The sequence below is a fragment of the Muntiacus reevesi genome, chromosome 1 (assembly GCF_963930625.1).
Source record: "Muntiacus reevesi chromosome 1, mMunRee1.1, whole genome shotgun sequence".
NCBI lineage: Eukaryota > Metazoa > Chordata > Mammalia > Artiodactyla > Cervidae > Muntiacus > Muntiacus reevesi.
Genome location: NC_089249.1, coordinates 193,707,953 through 193,726,959, shown reverse-complemented (window position 1 = coordinate 193,726,959; position 19,007 = coordinate 193,707,953). Strand labels below are relative to the sequence as shown.

General features: G+C 50.8%; 1 protein-coding gene and 1 non-coding gene across 2 annotated transcripts; both read right to left on the bottom strand.

Annotated features, from left to right (window-relative positions):
- Positions 1-1,526: 1,526 nt before the first annotated feature.
- MRPL4 (mitochondrial ribosomal protein L4) lies at positions 1,527-10,567 on the bottom strand. The gene is made up of 9 exons (XM_065917740.1): positions 10,277-10,567; positions 10,124-10,190; positions 9,896-10,046; positions 6,795-6,846; positions 4,806-4,923; positions 3,788-3,894; positions 3,534-3,643; positions 3,376-3,452; positions 1,527-2,312 (listed from the first exon to the last, which is right to left on the bottom strand). Exons 1-9 carry the CDS (start codon positions 10,331-10,333, stop codon positions 2,167-2,169), a joined length of 885 nt encoding a protein of 294 aa, XP_065773812.1. The 5' UTR covers positions 10,334-10,567; the 3' UTR covers positions 1,527-2,166.
- Positions 10,568-17,312: 6,745 nt separating this feature from the next.
- LOC136156775 (U6 spliceosomal RNA) lies at positions 17,313-17,416 on the bottom strand. Its single transcript, XR_010661254.1, has one exon. It is a non-coding gene; the product is annotated as a U6 spliceosomal RNA (small nuclear RNA).
- Between the last annotated feature and the right edge of the window lie 1,591 nt (positions 17,417-19,007).

The following is a 19,007-nucleotide window of genomic DNA, read 5'->3' as shown; positions in this document are numbered from 1 at the left end:
TGGGACAGATCTTGCCTCACAGACTCAGAAGGAATCACCCCTGCCCACTTTTTTGGGGGGGCAGGGGGTGCTGCTCTGTAAGGTGTTTGGGGATCTTAGTTCCCTGACCAGGGATTGAACCAATGCCCCCTCCAGTGGACTGAGTCATAACCACTGGCCCACAAGGGAATTCCCGATCCTGCCAACATCTTTTTAACATTTTATTTATCTGTTTATTTTGTTGCACCAAATCTTTCATTGTGGCATGTGGGATCTAGTGCCCTGACCAGGGATCAAACCAAGGCCTTCTGCATTGGGAGCATGGAGACTCAGCCACTGAACCACCAGGCGAGCCCTCCAACCTTGCCAACACTCTGCTCTTGGACCTCTGGCTTCCAGAAGTGTGAGACAACACAGTTCTATTGTTGAAGCCCTAGCTTTTGTGTGCTCGGTCATGTCTGACTCTCTGTGACCCCATGGTCTATAGCCCACCAGGCTCCTCTGTCCATGGGATTTCCCAGGCAGGAATACTGGAGTGGCTTGCCATTTCCTTCTCCATGGGATTTCCCGACCCAGAGATCGAACCTGCGTCTCTTGCATTTCCTGCACTGGCAGGTGGATTCTTTACCACAGAGCCAGCTGGGAAGACCCTCCTAGTCTGTCGTGCCTTATTGGTAGCCCAGGAAACACACACATTTTATGCCCTGATTATTAGAAAGCACATTCTAGACCCCAGGTTATTTTTTCTGGTGACTTTTTCCATCCTTTATCTGGCTAAGGGATTCCAGTGTGGGGTAACAGGTTCTGACTGCTTTCTTCACTGTTTCCTGATGGCCATGTTGTGGACAAGTGAGCCCCATTAAACATGGGAAGACAACATCATACAAGGCTGGGTGCTGTCAGGACAACCGATGTGTCTTTCTTGGGGCCTCGATGTCCCTGCAGAGCTAGTGAGAGGCACAGGCAAGAGCTGGTAATGGTTTGGGTTTAGCCCAACATTTTCCACCCAGCCTCTGTACCCCTTCCTACTACTGGCTCCAAATAGCTTTATCTTTTTAAAATATTTTAAAAATGGAAACAGTTGATTTACAATGCTGTGTTAGTTTCAGGTGTATAGCACCTGAAACTCAGCTATACATGCACATGTGTGGGATCTTAGTTCCCCAACCTGGGGTTGAACTTGCACCCCCTGATTTGGAACCTCAGAGTCTGACAGCCAGGGAAGTCCCAGATTTTTCTTTCTCCCCCAGTCAAATCTGAAACTTTAAGGATCACAATTTTTGTTCACTGAGGACATTCAAAGATTGTGTTATGAGCTCTCAAGGGACTCCTGAGAGGCATTCCAGAGATGTTTTTGGTGGCGAGCTGCCCAGTCGATGGGTCTCTTTGGCCGCCTGGGTAGGCCTGCAGGTCAGATGGCAGTTTCAGCCAACTTTAAAGAAACCGACCACATTATTCTGTAGTCTGTGTTGTGACTATTAAAGAGACAGTAACTTGGGGATGGGGGACAGATAACATTAGCAGACTCAAGAATCAGTATGTCAGCCTGGTGTTTTTAAAAAATGTTTATTTGCACATTTACTGACCACGTTGATCCTGACTCCGTGTTTAGGGAAAATCCCTGTGATGGAACCCCCAGTTTCCACATTGTACCCATTTGGAGACTCAGGCCCACAGCTGGAAGGACGGATGGTAATAAATGGGACCACAAGCCCCATCAAGGATACGAGCACTTGGTCAGAGTGCCTGGGATTGGGAGGCAGCACCAGTGGGTTCTCAGAGGTGGCTGCTTCTCCGCTGCACGCTCCCCGAGGCTGACTCACCCTGCAAAGTTGATCCTGGGTCATTTCTACAAATGGGGCCTTGAGGCAGCCAGGTACCCAGGGATGCCCAGCACCAGGGAAGGCACCGAATGAAATTATTCACAAAACGGCAATCAGCTGCTGTGATTCCCGTCTTTGATTACAAAATAAAATTTATCTTACACGAGAGACGTGGGTCTCTGGCGAGCTGCCCTCTTCCCAGTATTGACGCCTGCCTGGCTGCTCTCTGTGTGTGGCCTCAGCCTCCCACCGGGACCAGGGGGCCTGGGATGGGGAGGCGTCTTCCAAGCCTGCCCAGGGCTGGGGCTGGCTCAGAGAAGGAAGGAGGGCGGTCTGTGTGTCCTGGGGGGCGTGGCGTTGGGACTCAGGGGAAGTCTCGGTAGGGCAGGCGGAAGGGGTAGAGGGGCGTGTAACGCGAGTCATGCCAGAGCAGCTTCTCTTCCAGGAAGGCGACGGTGGGCAGGGTCAGGACCAGGGTCTGGTGTTTGAGCATGCTGTGCACGTTCAGGCCTGGAGGGGGGGTCAGGGGAGAGGGGGGCACAGTTAGGACCAGCCCCCCCCCCCCCCTTCCCCAACAGAGACACCGCAGTCTAGTGTAGGGTCCTGAGCCTGGCAGCCTGGGTTCAAACCCTGGCTCAGCTGCTCAGCCCTGGCGAGACCCTAGGCAAGGGGTGGTCCTCAGCTCGTCAACCTCAACCAAAACATCCAGAGTACCCCGACTCTGCCCTGTGCCAGGCAAGGGTTCCCACCTCACGTTCCCATTGGGGAGACAGATGATAAACACAGCAGATGAATAAACATGATGTACTGAGGAGGGTCCATGCGGCTGCAGGGCGTGATGCGGGAGGGAGGGGAGGGGAGAGGTGGGGAGAGGAGGGCAGGCAGTGCAGGATCTGTGGGCCTCCAGATAAGTCAGGCTTTTACCCTGAGGAAGTGGGAGCCCTGGGGCAGAGAAGGGACAGGATCTTAGTCAGGTGTTCGGGCGCCCTCTGGTGGCTGTAAGCGGGACTGGGAGGGGGATGCGAGATGAGGACAGATGATGGCAGTTAGCAGGTGCCTGGGACCAGGACAGAGGCGACAGAGTGGGAGACGCTGGGAGCTGGCCCAGGGTGGTGAGAAGCTGTTGGATCCTGGACACGTTCACAGACAGAGCTGACAGGGTGGGCTAACAGACTGGAGTGGAGGAAGGAGATCTTATGCGTCGCGATGACTACGAGACCCCCATGTGCTGCTGTCTAGGAGGCAGCTGGGCCCGCAATCAGGAGGTCAAGAGAGGGCTCTGGGGACTAGTCAACCCCTCGATGGGTGGGGGGACCTGCTCAGGGCAGCTCTGATCCTGTGTGTCCGAGTGAGGAGCCGGTGGGAGCAGCCAGGGGGCCCTCAGACTCACTCCACCCTGGCACTGAAACCCAAGCTTGGACTGACGCGACCTCAGAGCATTTCTTTTAGAAAGACATCATTCTCCCAGGGCTGGGCCAGCTGGGGGGGTTGAGGGGGTCTGTCACTGCCCAGGGCCACTCGGTGATTGAGTTATAGATACAGGATGTGAACTGGCCCAAGGCCCTTTGCTCACCAACAGCTGGGACCAGGTTGAAGGTCTTGAGCCCGGATGTGGCTGCTACGACGTTCTGGGGCATGTCCTCATGTTCTCTGAAATAGAGGCCAGGAGGTGAGCCCTGCCAAGGACGGAGCCCGCCACCCTCCCACCCCCGCCTGGCGCGGCCCCCTCACAAGTCTACAAAAAGGACAGAGTCGCCCCAGCGGCGGTAGCGGGCCAACTCCATCAGGTACTGGGGGTCTGCGGTGGGCAACTCCAGGGAATCCACGATGTGCAGGTCGTCCTGGTGGGAGGAAAGGATGGGCTGAGTCTCCTACTGCGCCCACTGGGGAGCCACTTAGGCCCTCCTGCAGCTACTCAGGCTCCCCACACCCCCACAGGCCAGACCCCAGGACACGGTGGCTCCCGGCAGGATAGGTGCTGTCACCTGGGCCAGCTTGACGGTCAGCGCCACCTTGAGCCCGTGCACCCGCACTTTCATGGGCAGCATGTAGTAGTAGCTCGTGGGGCCCCGGGGGCCGTGGGCGACACCTCCTGCAGGGCCAGAGGGATGTGTGAACAGGTGAAGGCCCCAGCTGGGCTCAGAGGTCAGAAATCTGCCCCAGCGGTGGGCCCAGAGGTGGGGTAAGGAGGTTGCTGGCAGCCAGGCTGAAGTGCAGCAAAGAGGGTGGGGGTGTCGGGGAGGGATGGGGAGGGGAGGATGATCAGGCGCCACCTGGGACAGGTAACTTCGCCTCAGAGGGGCCTGCTGTCCTCAGCCATTAATCCCTGAATGAGGATAGTTCTACTCGAGTGCTCCCCCTGCTGGGCCCTGGGATGTAGCAGGGGACCTGATAGGATCCCTGCCTCATTCATACTCAGACAGAGGCTTGATCGCAGAGGGAAATCAGGGCTGTGTGGGGCAGCACAAGGGGATTCAGGGGGTGAGGGGGACCCCCAGAGGATCATGGAGGGCTTCCTGGAGGAGGCATGGCCCAAACACAAAGGAAAGTGAAAGTTGCTCAGTCGTGTCCTACTCTGCGACTCCACAGTCCATGGAATTCTCCAGGCCAGGATACTGGAGTGAGTAGTCGTTCCGTTCTCCAGGGGATCTTCCCAACCCAGGGAAGGTTGACAGAAATTGGCCAGGCAAATGGAAGATGACTGAGTCAGCTCTATTTGGTCAGGAAGGCGTGGAAGGGACAGGGGGTAGAGGGGGTCTGCAGCCACCAGGGCCTGGAAGGCCAAGATGAGGGGCTCAGACTTCACACAGGAGCTAGGAGGCTTGGGAAGATCCCTCTGGGTGCTGTGTGAAGTGTGAGCCAGGAGAGGTGAGCTGGGAGGTGGGGTAGAAAGGGGCTATGGCCATGGCCTGATGAGAGACTGAGGCCAGAGCTGCGGGGACTTGCGGGGAAGTGCAAGTCTCGCCAACCTCTGACCGCACACGTGTAGGCAGACCTGCTCACCTCCTCGCCAGATTGGGGAGCGGATGCTGCCGTGTCTGGCGCGCCCACTGCCTTTTTGCTGCCAGGGCTTCCGGCCACCTCCCCGCACCTCGGCCCTGGTCTTGGTCTTGGCGTAGCTCTGTGGGCACAGAGTGAGGAGAAAGTCAGGTTCACAAGGCAGAGGCCATCGCAGCCGAAAGGCACCAGGCCCACGGACAGGGCTGTGAGCTGGGAGGACTGGCCTGCTGCTGGGGGCCTGGAGAGGAGGCAGAGACTGGGGCTCCATCAGGACAAGCAGAGTGCTTTGGGAGGGAGGGAGGGATAAAGAAGTCAAGAGCGCCCTCCTCCACTCCAGAACATCGGCCCCAGAAGGGCAGGGGCGCTGCTGTCTGGCACACAGTACGTGCTTCGTATTTTTTGAATGATTTCCATGTGGTTGTAAATAAAAGGAAGGTAAGGGCTTCCCTGGTGGGTCAGTGGATAAGAATCCGTCTTGCAGTACAAGGGACACTGGTTCAATTCATGGTCCCAGCAGATCCCACATGCCTTGGGACAACTAAGCTTGTGCGCCCCAACAATTGAAGCCCACCCCCCGCTAGAGTCCATGCTCAGAAAGAAGTGAAGCCACTGCAATGAGAAGCTGGTACACCACAACAAAGATTACCCCCTGTTCGCCGAAACTAGTGAAAGCCGGCGTGCAACAATGAAGACCCAGCACAGCCAAAAATAAAAGAAAGAAATAAATATGTGGGTTTTTTTGTTTTTTTTTTTTTTAACAAAGAAAGAAGAAAACAACCTAATTTAAAAAAAAAAGGAAGGTAGGGGAATTTCCTGGCAGTCCAGTGATTAGGACTCTGTGCAGGGGGCCTGGGTTCAATCCCTGATTTGGAAACTAAGATCCCACAAGCCATGTGGCCAAAAAAAATAAGAATAAAACAAAATTTAAACAATGAAAGGAAGGTGGGATATGGGGAAAGATGTGGGGGTTAGAATCAGGGAGAGGTGTGAGATGGGGGATCTTCTGAAGCTTCCAATGCCAGGCTGATGACTTCATTCCCAGGGCCATGGGGAGCCAGGCAGGGCTCACAAGACTCGAGGTGGGCACGTGAAAGGCAGGGACCCTGACTGAGAACAGCATCTTCCATGCTCTTGGCACAAAATCCAAACACCCCACGTTGCCCCGGCTGACCTCCAGGGCCACCCTGGGCTCCCTCTGATCCCACAGGCCTTTGCCCATGCGGCTCCCTCTCCCTCCACGCCAGCCCCACTGCCCCCTCTACCGACTAAGCTCCTACCTATCACACAGCTGAGGTTAAATGCCCCTTTCTTCTGAGACAACTTCCCTAATGATGCATTTACAGGCACGACTGTTTGACTCCCATTCTCCTATTCTGACTAGACTGGGAGCTTCATGAGGGCAGGGACCTTGCCTGTTGTGTCCCCTAGCACAATGGCCAGTACACAGTGGGTGTTCAGAAAACACCTAGCGGGAATTCCCTGGTGGTCCAGTGGCTAAGAATCCTTAGGAGCCTGGGTGGGGGTGCTACAGTCCATGGGGTTGCAAAGAGTTGGACACAACTGAGCACGCAGGCGCAGACTAGGGCTTCGACAATAGAACTGTACTGTCTCACACTTCTGGAAGCCAGAGATCCAGGATCAAGATGATAGCAGGGTTAGAGGACTCCCCTGGAGGTCCAGCAGCCAAGCCTCTGTGCTTCCCGTGCAGGGGGCCTGGGTTCCATCCCGGGGCAGGGAACTGGATCCCACACGCCACAGGAAAGACCCACAGCAGCCCAACAAATAAATAAAGGTATGAGTATAATCAGCAATACATAAAAATAAATCTTAAAAAAAAATTATCAGTGCTCACATTTAAGAAAAAAGAAAATGGCCCACTGGGGAATGGTTCAGGAGAGAGAAAATGGGGCCTGAGCCAGCCATCCAGAGAAGACACAGCAGGGCCTTCCTCTGCCTCCGCCTCACCCCGCCCACCCTGCCCGGGGCACTCACAATTCTCTTGAAGTTCTTCTGCCAGATGGCGACCTGGTGCAGGATGTCCAACCTGCGAAGGAAGGGGATATAAGAGGGTTGCGTGCACTTAAAACTGCTCCATGAGACGGAAACCCGGGCTCCCCCATCCATTTCCAGGGCCCTGTGTGGTCCGCTCCAGTCCCTCTCTGGGCCCATCTGCACCTCCTCCTGCCCCGCTCCATGTCCGTTCTGTCACTTCTTTACAGACTAGCTTGCCTCTCTAACCCTACGCTGTCCCGTACAGTGGAAGGCCATATGTGCAACTACTGAAGCCCTAAAAGGTGGCCAGGGCCACACAACAGCATGTCATATTTTTAAAAAAATATTTATTTTGGGTTTCCCTGATGGTTCAGTGGTAAAGAATCTGCTGGCCAATGTATGTTCGATCCCTAAAATGGGAAGATCCCACATGCCTAGGAGCAGCTAAGTGTGGGCCACAACTACTGAGCCTGTACTCTAGGGCCCAGGGCCCACAGGTACGGAAGCCTGGGTGCCCTAGAGCCCGTGCTCTGCAACAAGAGAAGCCACTGCAATGAGAAGCCCCTGCTCGCCACAACTAGAGAAAAGTCCATGTGGCATTGAAGACCCAGAGCAGCCAAAAATAAACAAATCAAATTTCAAAAATGTATTTAATTGGCTGCATCAGGTCTTAGTTGTGGCATGTGGGATCTTTAGTTTTGGCATGTGAACTCTGAGTTGTGGCATAAAGGATCTAGTTCCCTGCCCAGGGATCCAACCCAGGAGTGCAACTGGGAGTGCAGAGTCTTAGCCACTGGACCACCAGGGAAGTCCCAACATTTTAGACTGATCAGGCCAAATAAAATATATTACTGAAATCAATCTTACTTGTCTCTTGCCATTTGAAAGAAAATGTGGCTACTGGAAGAACTGAAATTACACCTGGGGCTCGCATTGGACAGGGGTGCCAGGCTGGTGTGCCAAAGGTTGGCAAACTATGGTTTGGTTCAGTTCAGTTGCTCAGTCTCTTTGCAACCCCATGGACTGCAGCACGCCAGGCCTCCCTGTCCATCACCAACTCCCAGAGCCTACTCAAACTCTTGTCCATTGCATCAGTGATGCCATCCAACCATCTCATCCTCTGTCATCCTCTTTTCCTCCTGCCTTCAATCTTTCTCAGCATCAGGGGCTTTTCAAATGAGTCAGTTCTTCGCATCAGGTGGCCAAAGTATTGGAGTTTCAGCATCAGTCCTTTCAATGAATATTCAGGACTGATTTCCTTTAGGATAGACTGGGTGAATCTCCTTGCAGTCCAAGGGACTCTCTAGAGTCTTTCCCAACACCACAATTCCAAAGCAGCAATTCTTCAGCGCTCAGCTTTCTTTGTAGTCCAACTCTCACATCTATACATGACTACTGAAAAAACCATAGCTCTGACTAGATGGACCTTTGTTGGTAAAGTAATGTCTGTACTTTTAACATGCTGTCTAGGTTGGTCATAGCTTTTCTTCTAAGAAGCAAGCGTCTTTTCATTTCATGGCTGCAGTCACCATCTGCAGTGATTTTGGAGCCCCCAAAAAAGTCTCTCACTGTTTCCCCATTTATTTAACATGAAGTAATGGGACTGGATGCCATGATCTTAGTTTTCTGAATGTTGAGTTTTAAGCCAACTTTTTCACTCTCCTCTTTCACTTTCATCAGGAGGCTCTTTAGTTATTCTTTGCTTTCTGCCATAAGGGTGGTGTCATCTGCATATCTGAGGTTATTGATATTTCTCCCGGCAATCTTGATTCCAGCTTGTCCTTCATCCAGCCCGGCATTTCGAATGATGCATTTTTATGATTAGAAAGGCCAAGTCTGGCCTGCTGCCTGTTTTTGTAAATATGCTTGACTAGAACACAGTCATGCTCATCCACTTACTCATTGTGTACAGCTGCTTTTGTACTGCATCAGCAAAGATGAGTAGTTACCATGGAGACATTACAGCCTTCAAAGCCTATAATATGTACTCCCTGGCTCTTTACAGAAGTTTGCTGTCCCAGCTCTAGACTGGGAGCAGCATCAGCAACCTCAGTGCTCATTCACTGCTATATCCCTGACACCCAGAATGGAACTGGGCACCTGGTAAGCACTTCCTAAGTATTTACAGAATAAATAAAATGCTTTCTCTCTTTTTTTTTTTTTACCTCACAGCATATGCAATCTTATTTCCCCAACCAGTGATGGAACCCATGCCCCCTGCAGTGGGAGCTCAGAGTCTTAACCACCAGGGAAGTCCCAAAATACATTGTTTTTAAATTTTTTTTCTTTGCTCACCCCTTAGCAGATTGGGATTCTGTAAAACAGGGGACAAACCATACAAACATTATAGTAATAAATCAACAGCAGTTACTATCTGCCAGACACAGTAGACATGAGACATCAAACTCCTTTGCAAGTGAAAACTTAGTCCTGGGAGTTGGCCCATATACTGTTGAGTATATAGTTTACAAGCTATGTGACCATAGGCAGATTTCTTAACTTGACTGCGCTGTTTCTTTAGCTACAAAATAAAGAATAAAAAAATAATAAAAAGAAAAAAAATAATAATAAAAAGGAATTCCCTGGTAGCCCAATGGTTAGGACTTTGCACTTTCACTATGGAGAGCCTGGGCTCACTCCCTGGTCAGTGAACTAAGAGCCCACAAGCCACATGGTCAAAAAAAATGAAAATAAAATCAAAATGCAAACAGGCTGTGCCAGACACACAGTAAGGACTTAACCACTGTTAGTGCCCATTTTTGCAAAAACCAATAACAGCAACAATACTCAACATTTCTATAGACCATATTATGGGCCAGAATTATCTCATTTAATTTCTTGAGGTTTGACAGAATGGAGACATTGAAGCACAGGGAGAAGGTAGGATTCCAATCCAGTCACTCGGGATAGAGTCCTGTGCCCTTAACCCACAAAGAACGTTACCTCTCAACCCTCGCCTTCACACAACTCTGAAGCAAGAAAAACCATCATTCCCTTTTGACAGCTGGAGAAAATGAGGCTCGAACCCAGGTCATCCTGATTCCTAAACCCCCGATCCTCGTCCCTCGGCCACCCAGTTCACCATTTCAGCTCCCACTAACCTGGGCGCCGTGGAGAAAACGTCTGGGTGAAGCTCGGTCAGACCCACGCGCTCCTGCTCATAGCCCCGCAGAGATTCAACCCAGGCCTGCACGGGACGCCGGTGCAGGGGTACCGGGAGCTCGCACCTGCGCAGCACAGGTGCCTGGGGACCTGGAACGATTGGGAAGTCAGGAGTAAGGGTCAGAGTTCCCAGTCGCCACCCTTCCTGGGGTGACCAGTAACCTCACCTGTGCTCGCCAAGGGTTCTGGTTTCTCTGCCGGCTGCACTGCCTCTTCTGCCAGCGCGTTCAGGCCCTGTAAACGGTGGGCGGGAATGAGAGAGAAACCCCGGGGCCCTCCAACTTTTATCCTCCGACCCCGCCCTCCGTCCCCGGCCTCACCCGGCAGCCCCTAGGCCGAAGCCAGGCCCGGGCCCCCGCCCGGACTAGCTGCAGCATCTTCGCGAAAGCTCTCCACGCTTAGAGAGGTCAAGGCTTCCTCTGGAGTCTCGAGACGCCTCGAGATGACGTCACTCCCGCGACACCGCCTGCTGGACTTGTTTTCGGCGTAGGAAAGCGGGGCATGCAAGATTGAGGACCTCGATCGCCTCAGCGTGCCCGTACCTCCGCCCCAAGACTAACCCCCAAACCCCAATTTTCTCTGCAGGCCTAAGAACTCTCGGCAACTCCGCGAGTGCAAGCCCACAGTGAGAAACCCCGCCCCTCCTTCGGTCCCGCCCCCAAAGAGCCTGAGGAAATCCAGCCAATGAAACCTCCCTACTCAAAGGACACGCTCCTCATTCAGCCAATGAGCTGTTAAGTATGAAAAAAAAAAGTTCTGGGGCGGGCACTAAAGGGAAAAGGGCCAATAGTTGTTACGCTTTTATGTCGGCCACGCCCTCTAGGTCCCGCCCCATTGGGGCCCCGAAGACTCTAAGCTGCGGTTTCTGCAGGAACGTGGATTTTTGTTTGTTTAAATGCAGGGCTTTATCTCCCGCAGAAAGCCCTCAGGATAGGACCTGGCGGATAGATCCCCAGGGTATGTCCCCGTTCAATGCCTCAGGTTAGGGATGTGTCTCCCTCATCTCCTTGGCCAAAATGTCGCGTCTCATACAGCCCGAGTTCTCGGAGAGCACAGTGGGAACTCCGCAGATCCTAGCTTGCTCTCTCGTCCCCCCTCACAATAGAAATCCAAATGCTCATTTTAAAAAATAATTTTAGGGACTTCCCTGATGGCCCTGTGGTTAAGACTCTGAGCTCCCAATGCAGGGGGCCCAGGTTCGATACCTGGTCAGGGAACTAGATCCCACATGCTGCAACTGAGACCTGGTGCAGCCAAACAAATGAATAAATAAAAAATAAATAAGATAATAATAATTTTATTCATTTATTTGTTTATTTAGGTTAGTTCTTCCTTGGTGCACTAGCTTTTCTCTAGTTTGGGGCCATGGGTTTCTAAATGCAGTGGTTTTTTTGCCGAGCACGGAGCTCTAGGCAAGTGGGCTTCAGTAGTTGGGTACCTGGACTCAGTATTTGCGGCCTCTGGGGTCTAGAGCACACGCTCAATAGTTTTGGCTCACAGGCTTAGTTGCTCCGGGGCATGTGGGATCCTTCGCGACCAGGTATTGAACTCGTGTTTCCTGCATCGCCAGGCCGATTCTTTACCACTACTGAGCCACCAGAGAAGCCCCAAATGTTCCTTTTCTAGGTTCTTTGCCACGTTCCCCGTCGGGCCTCCAGGCGGCGCCACGAACACATAGCAGCCTTTCTTGCCGGGCCAGACCTGAGCATTTGGCTGCCAGCGCGATTTGAACCGAGTTCAGTGGCTTAGAACGTGTTCTCTGAGTCAAATTCAGTGTACTCATCTGGAAGATGGGGAGGTTGTAAGATTCGATGAAATGACTGAGACAAGGCATGTCATGTGTGAAACATGCAGAGCATTATTATATTATTGTTATTAACTGAAGGTGAGTTTTGTCATCAAATCAACACAAGAACCAAGGCAGGAAAAGGGGTGGGCGCTGGCGGACCGGAATGCTGTGCTAAAGATGTAAGACATTGTTTCTTTTCCTTTTTAAATTTTCATCTGATATATGACATATGGATATTTTCGTGAAGTATTAATGAAATTTACAATGTTATATTTCATTGTGTACTTTATTCTTGTAAGAACTGTGAATGTGTTTTAAACTTCACACACTTTGCAGTTTCAAAAGGTCTTTTACATCCTTTATTTTGTACAGTCTTGTTTATTCACTTTATGTTTGCATAATTCACACACCTAGTAAAGAAAATTTCAAAAGCTGCAAAAAGAAAACTAGAGTGAATGAAAAATCTGTCTCCTCCAACCTCTGTTCGCTGCCGGGCCCCGCCCCACACCCCTTTCCCTTCCCAGAATCCTCCGCCACAACCAGCTGTGTCTCTTCTCCGAGAACCAGTTTATTATTTCACAGGCAGCTTTTCCAAGTCTGTCCTGGGCAAGAGAATTTAGATTTTATGTGGTGAAGGATGGAACGGCACTTAGTTGCTTAATGATTTAGTGGGCACCTACTGTGTACCACTGGGGTAAATCCAACAGACACCCTTGAAATACTCACAGCTCAGTGCAGAAGGTTGAGAGATCGGAATGGGGGAGGGAGGCCTATAGAGTCTCTGAGAGTCCAGGGGAGGAACACCTAACCCGTGGGGGCAGGAGTCTCACAGGCGACTTCTCTGAAGCTGTAACCTGAGCGCTGAGGCTTAAAGTTCCATCAGGAGTTTGTCCAAAGGAGAAAATGTGATCCAGGCTGAGGAAATAGCAGTTGCAAAGGGCAGAAGTCGGGGTGGGGGGGTGAGGGGTGAGGGGCGGGAGGGGGGGGTATGAATTTGAGCAAACTCAAGCAGATAGTGAAGGGCAGGGGAGCCTGGCATGCTTCAGTCTATGGGGTCACAGTTAGACACGAATTAGCAACTGTGAACAATAGCAGGTTTTATTTTTTGTTTTTTTGTAGTCGCTCAGTGATGTCGGACTCTTTGTGACCCCGTGGACTATAGCCCACCAGGCTCCTCTGTCCATGGGATTCTCCAGGCAAGAATAATGGAATGGGTTGCCATGCCCTCCTCCAGGGGATCTTCCCAACCCAGGGTCTCCTGCATTGCAGGCAGATTCTTGACTGTCTGAGCCACCAGGGAAGCCCTTATCCTGCCCTATTTTTTTTCCATCAGTATTTATCTTCTAATATCTTGTATGATTTCCTGGATTTTTTTTAATGTCTTTTGTCTGTCTTACCCATTAGAGGAGAAATTTTGTCTCCTTGGCAGAAATTTTGCTCTGTCTGGCCCCTGCAGCCAGTATAGTGCCTATAACACAGTAGGGATTCAATACATGTTTCTTTTTAAAAATTTTTTATTTTATATTCAAGTAGAGCTGATTAACAATGTTGTGATAAGTTTCAGGTGGACAGCAAAGGGACTCAGCTACACATATACAAGTATCCATTCTCCCCCTAGCTCCCCTTCCACCCAAGCTGCTGCATAACATTGAACAGAGTTCCCTGTGCTATACAGTAGATCCTTGTTGATTATCCATTTTAGTTTTTACTTATTTATTTTAGTTTTGCCTGGGCTGGGTCTTCATTGCTGAACACAGGCTTTCTCTAGCTGTGAGACTGTGGACTGCCCTCTGTTTGTGGTGTGTGGGCCTCTCATAGCGGTGGAGCATGGGCTCTTCAGCATTCGGGCTTCAGCAATTGCAGCATGTGGGCTCTAGAGCGCGGCCTCAGTAGTTGCGGTACACAGGCTTAGATGCTCCATGGCATGTGGAATCTACCGGAACCAGGGATCGAACCCACGTTGCCTGCATTGGCAGGTGGATTCTTATCCACTGTGCCACCAGGAAGTCTGGTTTTCCATTTTAAATATAACAGTGTGTACATGTCCATCCAAGACTCCCTAACTATCCTTCCCCCTCTTGAGTGAATCCCTTCATTCATCATCCTGATGCAGTCCTCAGTCACTCAGTCGTGCCTGACTCTTTGTGACCCCATGGACTATAGCCCACCAGGCTCCTCTGTCTATGGGGATTCTCCAGGCAGGAATACTGGAGTGGCTTGCTGTGCCCTCCTCTGGGGGATCTTCCCAACCCAGGGATCGAACCCAGGTCTCCCACATTGCAGGCAGAGTCTTTACTGTCTGAGTCACCAAGGAAGCCCTGATGCAGGTGTATTACCAGAAGCAGAATCCTCTCTGTCTCTTGGGTCTCAGGATCTGTATCCCCCCTGAAGTCATGGCCAAATAAGGTACCCAATGAATGATTATCTACCCAATGATCCTGAAATCATATAGACACAAGTTGGAATCCAGGGACCGCTGCTAACTGGTCGGTGTCCCTGGGCATGTGGTTAGCACTTTCAGAGTTCAGTCTCCGTATTGGTAGGTGGGACGCCCACAACTTCTCCCCTGACTAGCTGTGTGGTTGATGAGTTCTCTTTCTTTCCATCCTCAGCCCCCACAGTGTCTCCCCGCTCTGCACCACAGAGAGAGCCTGTAAATACCTGACTCAGATCACGTCCCTCCTCTGTTCAGAACCCTCTATGCCTCCTTTTTCACGCAGGGCAAAAGCCAAAGTCCCCACTGGAGCCCGCAAGGCCCTGCGAGACCTGTCCCTACTTCTTGCCACTGTCCTCCTCTTCCCTCTGTGGTTTCCAGCGCGCTGGTTGTTCTCGTCTCCCTCCGTAGTGGGGGGCAGGGGGAACATTGTGGGGGCTGAGGATGGAAGGAAGGAACTCATTAATCATACAGCGTCATCAGGGGCTCTTCCCAATCCAGGACTCAAACCTGCGTCTCCCGCCTTGCAGGCTGATTCTCTACCACTGCTCCATCGGGGAAGCCCTCACCTCCTTCGGTCTTTACTCAAATATCACCTTCTCAGGTGACACTAGGTCTAAAAATCACGGTTCTGTTCCTACCCCACATATCTAATCTACCTTCCCCGTGTCATTGTTTCCTGAACTTTCACCACATCCTAACAGATGACATCATGTTCTTATTTGTCCTGCCTCTTGCCTGTCTCCTCCATGAGAACATCAGCTCCTAGACAACAGAGATCTTTGTTTCTTTCACTGTTGGATCCCTTTGCTAAGAAGGAGAAGGGTGCCAGGCACCCAGAAGGTTTCAATATATAGTAATTGAACAAATAGAATGTAGAAGAAGCAGTTTGCACATGGACATGGCTCCCCCACTGGCATATTGATTGAAAGCCTTAATGAAAGGGGGTAATGACCTTCAGACCTGCACACCGAGGGGCTCAAAGTTTGACCATTTTGGTCCAAGCCTGAGTAGAGGTTGAAGGTCGAGGTGTCCAGCCCTCCCCTGTGGCTCAAAGGCTCAATTATAGGTGACCTCTGTCTCCAGTGGGCCAGCATCTATCCTTGCAGACTGGAGAGAGTCTCTGCTGGCACCAGGCAGGATAGCAATTCCGTTGTTGTTGTTCAGTCACTCAGTTTTGTCCAACTCCTTGCGACCTCATGGACTTCAGCATACCAGTCTCCTCTGTCCTCCACTATCTCAGAGTCTGCTCAAATTCATGTCCATTGAGTCAGTGATGCCATCTCACCATCTCATCCTCTGCCGCCCTCTTCTCCATTTGCCTTCAATCTTTCCCAGCATCAGAGCAACTTAGGGAGCATATATTGGAAACTGGAAGGTCCCCCAAGGTCTGGTCATTTCTAGCCTCCCATCGCTGTGCCAGGGATTTCACAAAGGCAAGAGGTCAAGGCTTGGATATTGGGGGGCAGCCTTCAGATGGAAGATGCAGGCCATGGGTGCAGGCTGGATTGGGACTCTGACCTCTTGGGGGGAGTGTTTAAAGTATACCCCCATCAGCTGCCAACACAGCTGCTGTTTTGCAGCTCAGTTTGTGGGTAACGGCCAAGCAGGTGAGGAGGAGGAGTCCCCATGGAGGCTTTCTCCACTCCCCTGAACCCCTAGGGAAGGGCATGATTTGCATAGATGTTTCCATTTTCTTCAGTTCAAGTAGGTGTTTGGAGCAGAAAAAAAGGCTCAAAACCAGCCTCCCAGGTTTTGGCAGAGAGTCGGGCCCCCGCAGGGCACATGGGCTCTCTCGGCCTCAGTTTTCCTTCTGTAGAATGGAAAGTTGCCCTTTCCTCATTTGGTTTGTGTCAGCCCTGAGCCTGTGTACCCTCAGATCACCCACTCCCTGTTCTTTCCCTGCCCCATGGTTAAGGTCTGACCTCTGCATAAGATAGCCCCCCTTTTGCCCAGTGCTTTTTGCCCAGATTTAGTCAATGGCAGGCACTAAGGGTAGATTGGAGGGTGGGAGGATGGGACAAGTCAGAGTCATTCTCTCCATTTGCTTCCCACATCATCTCCCACTGGACATAGCCTCCATCTTGGTCAATTTCTCATCAACATAACCAATCCTGGTATTAAATCCCGTCTGTTTGAGATACTTCTATTTTCCTAAATTGACTCTGACTCATTTGAAAAGACCCTGATGCTGGGAAAAATTGAGGGTAGGAGGAGAATGGGATGACAGAGGATGAGATGGTTGGATGGCATCACCGACTCAATGGACATGAGTTTGGGTAGGCTCCGAGAGTTGGTGATGGACAGGGAGGTCTGGCGTGCTGCAGTTCATGGGGTCGTAAAAAGTCAGACATGACTGAGCAACTGAACTGAATTAATGCAAGGCAGTTGTGAAGGATTTTTATTTAAGATACAATTAAAAAAAAAAAAAGATGGAGAAGGAAATGGCAACCCACTCCAGTATTCTTGCCTGGGAAATCCCATGGATAGAGAATCTGTCAGGCTACAGTCTATGGGGTTAAGAAAGTTGGACACAACTTAGCGACTAAACAAACTACATTTAGTACAAAATACTCAAATGGAAAAATCAGCAGGTTTATATCTTTATAAACCCAGTGCAGTAAGCCAGAGATTCAAAAAATTTTTTTAAGTAATGTACTAATGGTTAATTAAGATTCATATCTCAGATATTTTTCCTGGTTACATTTATAATTATATTTGAAAGGGTTTTTTTTTAAGTACATTAAAATGTGAACTGCATTTTAAAAAAAAGAAATTCTTTTTTTATAGTTCTGCAAATTTCCACAAACATATGTAGTCATATTACCACCACCACAATCAAACTATAAAAAGGTTCCATCACCAAAAAATTCCCCCATGCTTTTTTGTCGTCAACCCCTCCCTCCACCCTCAGCCCCTATATATCCCTGGTTGTTCATTGTCCGTATAGTTTGGCCTTTTCTGAAATAACATAGAAATGGAATCATACAGTATGCAGCTTTTTGTGTCTGCCTTCTTTCCCTCACCACAATGCATTTGAGATTCACCCATGTTGTTCTATACCCCTGCTTTCTTTTAATTACTTGGCTGCATCAGGTCTTAGTTGCGGGATTTGAGTTTTTTTTGTTTTTTTTTTTTAATGGAACGCTTCATGAATTTGCCTGTCACCCTTGCGCAGGGGCCATGCTGATCTCAGTATCATTCCGATTTTAGTATATGTGTTGCCAAAGTGATCACCACATGCGAGGTCTTTAGTTGCCCCAGGCAAACTGTGTTAGCTGCTGCATGTGGGATCTAGTTCCCTGACCAGGGATCGAAGCCAGGTCTCCCACATTGGGAGCCCGGAGTCTTAGCCACCAGACCTCAAGGGAAGTCCCACCACTAGTTCCTTTGAGAACTTGAAGTTTCAAATATTATACTCCCGAGTGGTCTTTCACATGAAGATAAACTGCAGCATGTCTATTCATTCCTTAAAGGAGCTGCTGTGAGCTTCTGATGGGTTGATATTTACACAGGACTTAGGACAGTAAACTGGCACATGATGTGTGTGTCAGCTGTTATTACTATGCTGGAGCGGGGCTGAAGTGGGCCATGGGGGTTCCCCTCTCCCCTCACCGCACGTCTCCCTCATCTAGAAGAGAGAGCCGACCCCTCCCAGGCTCAACGGGCTGCAGCTCCATCTGGTGCCGACGTGGCAGGGGTGGCCTCCCCCAGCGGCCTCCCTACCCCATCCCTGAAGCTGAAAGTGGGCCTCGAGCCCATGGGTGGATGAAACGAGGCCACTGCAGCTCCACTGCCTGCCAAGATCAGCATCTGGAAAGCCTCTCTGCAGCTGGGCCCCTCCCCCGCCATGCTGGGGTGATGACGAGAAAGTTGGGACCTGTCTCAGACACTTCTCCTCCTGCCAAAACCTGAGAGCTGGGGGGTGGGGAGGACAGCAGAGGCCCAGGGTGGATCAAGGGACATTCTAGGCCTCATCCACATAGGGGAGTTCACAAAATTGGGGGTGGAGACTTCCCTGGTGGTCCAATGGCTAGGATTCCAGGCTCCTGATGCAGAGGACCTGGGTTCCATCCCCATTCAGGGAACTAGACCTCCACGTGCTGCCACTAAACAATCCTGTAGGTGACTGCTAAAGACCCCATGTGCTGCAGCTAAGACCTGGTACAGCCCAAATAAATAAATATATATGTTTTTAAAAATTGGAGTAGGGTGGGATCAGAGGTCAGAGGGATTCCTTCACCTCTGGACTGTGGAGAAGAGCATTCTATACCTCACCAGTAGCTGATGTGGTCCTGAGCGATAACCACAGCCCTTCTGTTCCAAAGCACCAGGGCAGGGATGGGACAGGGGTCGGGGGGGGGGGGGTCGGGGGGGGGGACGGCGTTCACTGCATTAGGAGTGGGACAGGGACTTGGGATAAAAAGAAGAGCAGAGAGGGCTTTGGTTCAATCCCACCACAACTGTGTGCCTCAATTTCCTCATCTTTAGAATGGGGTGATGTGGAAAATGCAAAACTATGGGGACAGTGAAAAAAGCCAATGGTTGTCGGTGATTAAGGATGAGGAGAGGGGAATGAATGGCCAGAGCACAGAGGATTTTTTTCTTCCATTTTTTCCCCATTTTGTTTAGTCACTAAGTCGTATCTGACTCTTTTGCAACTCCATGGACTGTAGCCCACCGGGCTCCTCTGTTGGTGGGATTTTCCAAGCAAGAATACTGGAGTGGGTTGCCATTTCCTTCTCCAGGGGATCGAACCTGTATCTCCTGCATTGGCAGGTGGATTCTTTACCACTGAGCCACCAGGGACGCCCATGTATTTGACCAA